A 7,521-nucleotide genomic window follows, 5' to 3' on the forward strand; every position below is an offset into this window, starting at 1 on the left:
CATGGTTTTTCCCCTTATTCAAAAGGGTTTTTCACGTAAAAATCTTGGTGTCGTTGTTACTCTTTTATTCTTGTTAATTATCGTATCTCGGTGCTACGTTATCATTCCGTTTTTATTATCGTGAATATTATTTTTGTAGGGGGTTTATTCCCAACAACTGGTATTAGAGCATAGGTTCTGCTCGTTCACTGAAATACTATTCACTATCGGTAGTACTATACTCGGTGAAAAATTAAAATGTCCAAAGTAAAGTATGAGGTAGAAAAATTCAACGGATATAACGGTTTCTCAACATGGCAAAGAACCATGAGGGATCTGCTCATCCAACAAGGATTACACAAGGTACTAGATGTTGATGCCAAAAAGCATGATACCATGAAAGCTTAGAATTGGGCTGACTTGGATGAAAGAGCTGCTAGTGCAATCAGGTTGCACTTATGAGATGATGTGGTAAATAACATTATTGATGAAGACACTGCACGTGGAATTTGGACAAGGTTGTACCTGAAGAAGCAATTATAAGCCCTACACATGGGTGAAGGTATGAATTTTTTGTCACATTTAAATGTATTTAACGGACTAATCACACAGCTTGCCAACCTCGGAGTGAAAATTGAGGAAGAAGATAAAGCCATCTTGCTATTGAACTCGTTGCCATCTTCGTACGATAATTTGGCAACAACCATCCTACACGGTAAGACTACTATTGAGTTGAAAGATGTCACATCGGCTCTTCTACTCAATGAGAAGATGAGAAAAAAGCCTGAAAATCAAGGACAGGCTCTTATCACAGAAGGTAGAGGCAGGAGTTATCAAAGGAGTTCGAGCAACTATGGTAGATTCGGAGCCCGTGGAAAGTCAAAGAATCGATCCAAATCAAGAGTCAGATATTGCTACAACTGTGATCAACCAGGTCACTTCAAAAGAGATTACCCAAATCCAAGGAAGGGCAAAGGTGAAACCAGTGGCCAGAAGAATGACGACAACACAACCGCCATGGTGCAAAATAATGATAATGTTGTCCTCTTTATAAATGAGGAAGAGGAATGCATGCACCTGTCATGTCCAGAGTCAGAATGGGTGGTTGACACAGCGACATCTTACCATGCCACACCGGTAAGAGATCTTTTTTGCAGATATGTAGCAGGTGATTTCGGCACAGTGAGAATGAGTAACACAAGTTACTCAAAGATTGCGGGGATTGGTGACATTTGTATCAAGACAAATGTCGGATGCACATTGGTTCTAAAGGATGTGCGGCATGTACCTGATTTGCGGATGAACTTGATCTCGGGAATTGCTTTAGACCGAGATGGATACGAGAGTTATTTTGCAAATCAAAAGTGGAGACTCACTAAGGGATCATTGGTGATTGCAAAGGGAGTTGCTCGTGGCACGTTGTACAGGACAAATGCAGAAATATGCCAAGGTGAATTGAACGCGGCACAAGATGAGATTTCTGTAGATTTGTGGCACAAAAGAATGGGTCATATGAGCGAGAAGGGATTGCAGATTCTTGCCAAGAAATCACTCATTTCTTATGCCAAAGGTACAACGGTAAAACCTTGTGACTACTGTTTATTTGGTAAGCAGCATAGAGTCTCATTTCAGACATCGTCTGAAAGAAAATTGAATATACTTGATTTAGTATATTCTGATGTTTGCGGCCCAATGGAAATTGAATCAATGGGCGGTAACAAATATTTTGTTACTTTTATTGATGATGCTTCACGAAAATTATGGGTTTATATTTTGAAAACCAAAGATCAGGTGTTTCAAGTTTTCCAGAAGTTTCATGCTCTAGTAGAAAGGGAGACGGGTCGAAAGCTAAAGCGTCTCCGAAGTGACAATGGAGGTGAGTACACTTCAAGGGAATTTGAAGAGTATTGTTCAAGTCATGGGATCAGACATGAAAAGACAGTTCCTGGAACCCCACAGCACAATGGCGTAGCCGAGAGGATGAACCGCACCATTGTGGAGAAGGTGAGAAGCATGCTCAGAATGGCTAAACTGCCTAAGTCATTCTGGGGTGAAGCAGTTCAGACAGCCTGTTACCTGATCAATAGGAGTCCATCAGTTCCGTTGGCGTTTGAAATCCCAGAGAGAGTTTGGACCAACAAGGAGGTGTCCTACTCGCATCTGAAGGTGTTCGGTTGCAGAGCTTTTGCACATGTACCAAAAGAGCAGAGAACAAAGCTGGATGATAAATCTGTTCCCTGCATATTTATCGGATATGGAGATGAAGAGTTCGGGTACAGACTGTGGGATCCTGTAAAGAAGAAGGTCATCAGAAGCAGAGATGTAGTCTTCCGAGAAAGTGAAGTTGGAACTGCTGCTGATATGTCAGAAAAGGCGAAGAATGGTATAATTCCTAACTTTGTTACTATTCCTTCTACTTCTAACAATCCCACAAGTGCAGAAAGTACGACCGACGAGGTTGCCGAGCAGGGGGAGCAACCTGGTGAGGTTATTGAGCAGGGGGAGCAACTTGATGAAGGTGTCGAGGAAGTGGAGCACCCCACTCAGGAAGAAGAACAACCTCAACATTTGAGGAGATCAGAGAGGCCAAGGGTAGAGTCATGCATGTACCCTTCCACAGAGTATGTCCTCATCAGTGATGAGGGGGAGCCAGAAAGTCTTAAGGAGGTGCTGTCCCATCGAGAAAAGAACGAGTGGATGAAAGCCATGCAAGAAGAGATGGAATCTCTACAGAAAAATGGCACGTACAAACTGGTTGAACTTCCAAAGGGTAAAAGACCACTCAAATGCAAATGAGTCTTTAAACTCAAGAAAGATGGAAATGGCAAGCTGGTCACATACAAAGCTCGATTGGTGGTTAAAGGCTTCGAACAGAAGAAAGGTATTGATTTTGTTGAAATTTTCTCACCTGTTGTCAAAATGACTTCTATTCAAACAATTTTGAGCTTAGCAACTAACGTAGATCTTGAAGTGGAGCAGTTGGATGTGAAAACTATATTTCTTCATGGAGATTTGGAAGAAGAGATATATATGGAGCAGCCAGAAGAATTTGAAGTAGCTGGAAAGAAACACATGGTGTGAAAATTGAACGAGAGTATTTATGGATTGAAGCAGGCACCAAGGCAGTGGTACATGAAGTTTGACTCATTCATGAAAAGTCAAACATACATAAAGACCTATTCTGATCCATGTGTATACTTCAAAAGATTTTCTGAGAATAACTTTATTATATTGTTGTTGTATGTGGATGACATGTTAATTGTAGGAAAAGACATGGGGTTGATCGCAAAGTTGAAGAGAGATTTGTCCAAGTCATTTGATATGAAGGACTTGGGCCCATCACAACAAATTCTAGGAATGAAGATAGTTCGAGAAAGAACAAATAGAAAGTTGTGGCTATCTCAGGGGAAGTACATTGAACATGTACTAGAACGCTTCAATATGAAGAATGCTAAGCCATTCTGCGCACCTCTTACTAGTCATATAAAGTTGAGCAAAAAGATGTGTCCTACAATAGATGAAGAGAAAGGGAACATGTCTAGAGTTCCTTATTCTTCAGTAGTCGGAAGTTTGATGTATGCTATGGTATGCACTATACCTGATATTGCTTACACAGTTGGTATTGTCAGCAGGTTTCTTGAAAATCCTGGAAAAGAACATTGGGAAGCAGTCAAGTGGATACTCAGGTACCTAAGAGGTACCATAGGAGATTGTTTGTGCTTTGGAGTATCGGATCCAATCTTGAAGGGCTATACAGATGCTGATAAGGCAGGTGACATTGATAACAGAAAATCCACTATTGGATATTTGTTTACATTTTCAGGGGGAGCTATATCATGGCAGTCTAAGTTGTAGAAGTGTGTTGCACTTTCAACAACTGAAGCAGAGTACATTGCCACTACAGAAACTGACAAGAGATGATATGGTTCAAACGGTTCCTTCAAGAGCTTGGATTGCATCAGAAGGAGTATGTCATCTATTGTGACAGTTAAAGTGCAATAGACCTGAGCAAAAACTCCATGTATCATGCAAGGACGAAACATATCGACTTGAGATATCATTGGATTCGAGAAAGGATAGAGGATGGGTCTATGCAGGTAAAGAAGATCCATACAAGTAAGAACCCTTCGGATATGCTGGCCAAAGTGGTACCAAGAGATAAGTTTGAACTAGGCAAAGAACTTGTCGGCATACACTCAAACTAGAACCTCCGGTGTTACCTCCTTCAGGTGAATGGGACTGGAGGGGAGGTTTGTGGGGTCCATCCCATAAATCAAGGAAGAAATCTTCCTTTCTTGATTAGCAGCAACCCACGTTTCTTTCTGTATTTGTCAAATATGGCAGGCGTGTAGATGAAAAATGTCAAGCGTAGTAGGTGAGGTTCTGCCTATAAAAGGAGAGCTTCGGCTCTCATTTTATACACCAATCTCAGAGGAAAAATATATCTGAGAGTTAGAAAAAAAGAGTGAGGTTTCACAGACAGGGTATAAGAAAATAGTCTGTGAGAAAAATAGAGAATGAGTGATATTGTAGTGAGGTGGGAATATCAAAAGAGGGTTATTTCTTTTGAGTGTTGTAGTGGCCTTTTGAGAATTTTACTAGGACGTACAAAGTGTAAAATTCCTTGCTATAGTGATATCAGTTGCTCTTCTCAGGGCCGTGGTTTTTTCCCTTATTCAAAAGGGTTTTTCACGTAAAAATCTTGGTGTCGTTGTTACTCTTTTATTCTTGTTAATTACCGTATCTCGGTGCTACATTATTATTCCGCTTTTATTATCGTGAATATTATTTTTGTAGGGGGTTTATTCCCAACAGTTACTACGTCACAATGCCTTGGAGTGATGCTATTTGCCCGGATCCTAGCGTGTACGTGGGAAGCTTCGTGTATTAGCTGCACTTTCTTTCCTTTCCCCTTCAAGAATTCGTTTCCAATGTATATTCAGCCATATGAACTGGAATTTTGTTCTTCATCTTGTTCTCAACATGACTATATTCTTTTTTGATCCTATAAATCTAAATCGTATATAATTTCTTCTATTGCCATTACAAAACTTACTAGCAGCCTACCACTAATATATTTTGGTCCATAGACAAGAAAGGATCTGAGGATTTGGTAGTTAGTCATTTTTTTTCAATGTAAAATATGTACTAATTGTGACTTAATTAGATTTTATTCTCTTTTGATACTAATCAGAAACTAAGAATTCGATAATGAAAGATCATACAACTTCGTACGTGTCCTATATGAAAAATATGTGATCTCTTTGTGGATTCATTAGATGATAATCTTTTCTTGTTGCATGTGATTAATGCATCTTGACAGCTTGGACAACAGCTAACAAGCTTTTCACTACAGGATCAACTTCCACTTTTTGTTTCTTAATTCTTCTTGTTGAAGATGTATATAATTAAACAAATAAAAGTTTAATCTCTCTAACAATTTTAAACATTTTGAAGAGATACTGACACATTTCTATATGGTGCCAGAGCCAGACAGAAGCGGATCCAGGATTTGAAATTTATGGGTTCAATATTCTAATTCTTTTAAGTTATTGGATTCTAAATTAATAATTTGTGCATAATTCAATAATTTTTTAAGACATATACAAGATTTGGACAAAAATTACTGGTTCGGCCGAATCCGTATCCGAAGGGCTAGCTCTGGCCCTGGTGCCATTGCAAATAAAAGTTATGGCCCATGAAAAATAATTAAGACATTTACACGAGGAGGTAGTGTTGAAGATATAAATAAGAATTGCTCTAGTAACTCAATTTTTTTGATAACACATATTTTTTAATACTTACAGCAGAGATTACGTCTGGTACCTTACTTATAAAATGTGATTACATAAAAGGGAGAGAGGACATTGAAAATGGACAAACACAACTAATATAAAAAGGCTTAGCTATATATATTCGAAAATTACCAATAGAACTCTAAAAGTTGAGTTATATATGACATAAAAGGTTGTTGATTCACTTTGAGAAACATACAGATTGGGCATAGAAAAATTAATCACAAAAAAAAAAAAATATAAAGTAAACTAAAAATTTCCTCCCATTTATTCTATATTTACAAATTTTCATCTTTGGTTGCAACAAACACCCCATGACAAATATCCCAATAAGGGAAAAAGCCATGCAAGAAATTACACAGCTCCAAAAACACAGGGTGTTGCATGGCAAGTCCAAAGAAAACTCACAAAGTAGGAGGTAAAAAAAATATAAAAAATTATCAAAGGTGCGCAAAAGCTGATCCAGACACCACAATTAAAACAAATAAGTTCAGCTCAGCTACGACGAGCGAGAGCGAAGAAAGAAAATACTCAGTTGTTGCCCCATACTTCCTTCAGGATCAATCAAATGGAATGACTCTGAATCACAAGATCCATGAACCCTCTCAAATTTTCCTCTAAGATACATTATATCATCTTCACGATTAATTTCTCTATTATTACCATGAACAGTGCCAGCTCCTACACCAACACTTTCCATCTGTTTCAACACTTGTATATCAGATTTTGTAGGTTTTCTCTTCACTGCAAACCCTACTTTTTTCCCATTACAATACATAGTCCATATTGGCATAGATAAAAGAGAGGAAGAAGAATTTTCATGTATTCCATCATCATTGGAGCTCTCGAGCGCGATTCTAAGTATTCCTCCTCGCATTTCACGTGCCAGAGTAGAGGTAGATACTGCGAGTTCAAGGAGAAGAAGCGGGGTAGAGGAATTAGGGTTTGTTTGTATACAGATATTGACTTTTCCTTTTCGATAACCGAAGATGGTGCCCGTAATATTGGATGTGTTTGAGGCAGAAGATGGCCTGTGGTAGTTGAAGGAGGAAACGGCGGGTTTTTTACTTTGGACGGGTTCTGTGGGTTCAACAAATGTACAGTAACAACTAGGGATGAGTAGCTCCACGAGAGAGCGGAGGAGCCGCCATGAACGGACTTGTTTCTCACAGTCGACGGTGGTGATGGTGGCGGTTCCGGCCGCCGTAGGGTATGAGCTGATCATTCTTAGTGAATATTAGAATAATCGGAGACTCAACGAGTTAGTTTGGAAAATGGTAGAAGTTTATATAGAGAAGTTTGAAGGAATATTCTTATAAAGAAAGTTTTTTTTTTAAAAAAAAAGGTATTAGTGAGTGATTTTAATTTTTTTTTTTTTTAAAAAAAAAAAAGGAAAAACAGGAGGGGCCATGGAATCTAAGAAGTTGTAACGTGGCTAATAATAATCTTACTTTTTTAACTTTTTGGTCTAAGGGGAAAAGGTGGTGAGGGTATGTAAACAGTTCTTGTCTTGTTTTTGTCTAGCCTCGATCTCATCATGTAGATTAATGTCCAAAACAAAATATTTTCGAAGCATATTCATATATAGCTCATCCTCCCATAAGGTGACTAGTGTAGTCACCATCAATTGTTGTGGTCGATCGATGAGCATGATCTTTTAATCCGCAACTAGATATTTCGAGTACGAGTCGAATTAAAAAAATATATAATAGGAAGTGTTTCTCTTTTAATAGGTATTATATAGTAC

At 38.5% G+C, this 7,521-nt stretch overlaps 1 protein-coding gene across 1 annotated transcript; it reads right to left on the reverse strand.

Annotated features, from left to right (window-relative positions):
- Positions 1–5,911: 5,911 nt before the first annotated feature.
- On the reverse strand, positions 5,912–7,024 carry LOC104212409 (protein MIZU-KUSSEI 1). Its single transcript, XM_009761655.2, has one exon. It carries the CDS (start codon positions 6,997–6,999, stop codon positions 6,274–6,276), a length of 726 nt encoding a protein of 241 aa, XP_009759957.1. The 5' UTR covers positions 7,000–7,024; the 3' UTR covers positions 5,912–6,273.
- Positions 7,025–7,521: the final 497 nt, after the last annotated feature.

The sequence above is a fragment of the Nicotiana sylvestris genome, chromosome 5 (assembly GCF_000393655.2).
Source record: "Nicotiana sylvestris chromosome 5, ASM39365v2, whole genome shotgun sequence".
NCBI classification, from domain to species: Eukaryota; Viridiplantae; Streptophyta; class Magnoliopsida; order Solanales; family Solanaceae; genus Nicotiana; species Nicotiana sylvestris.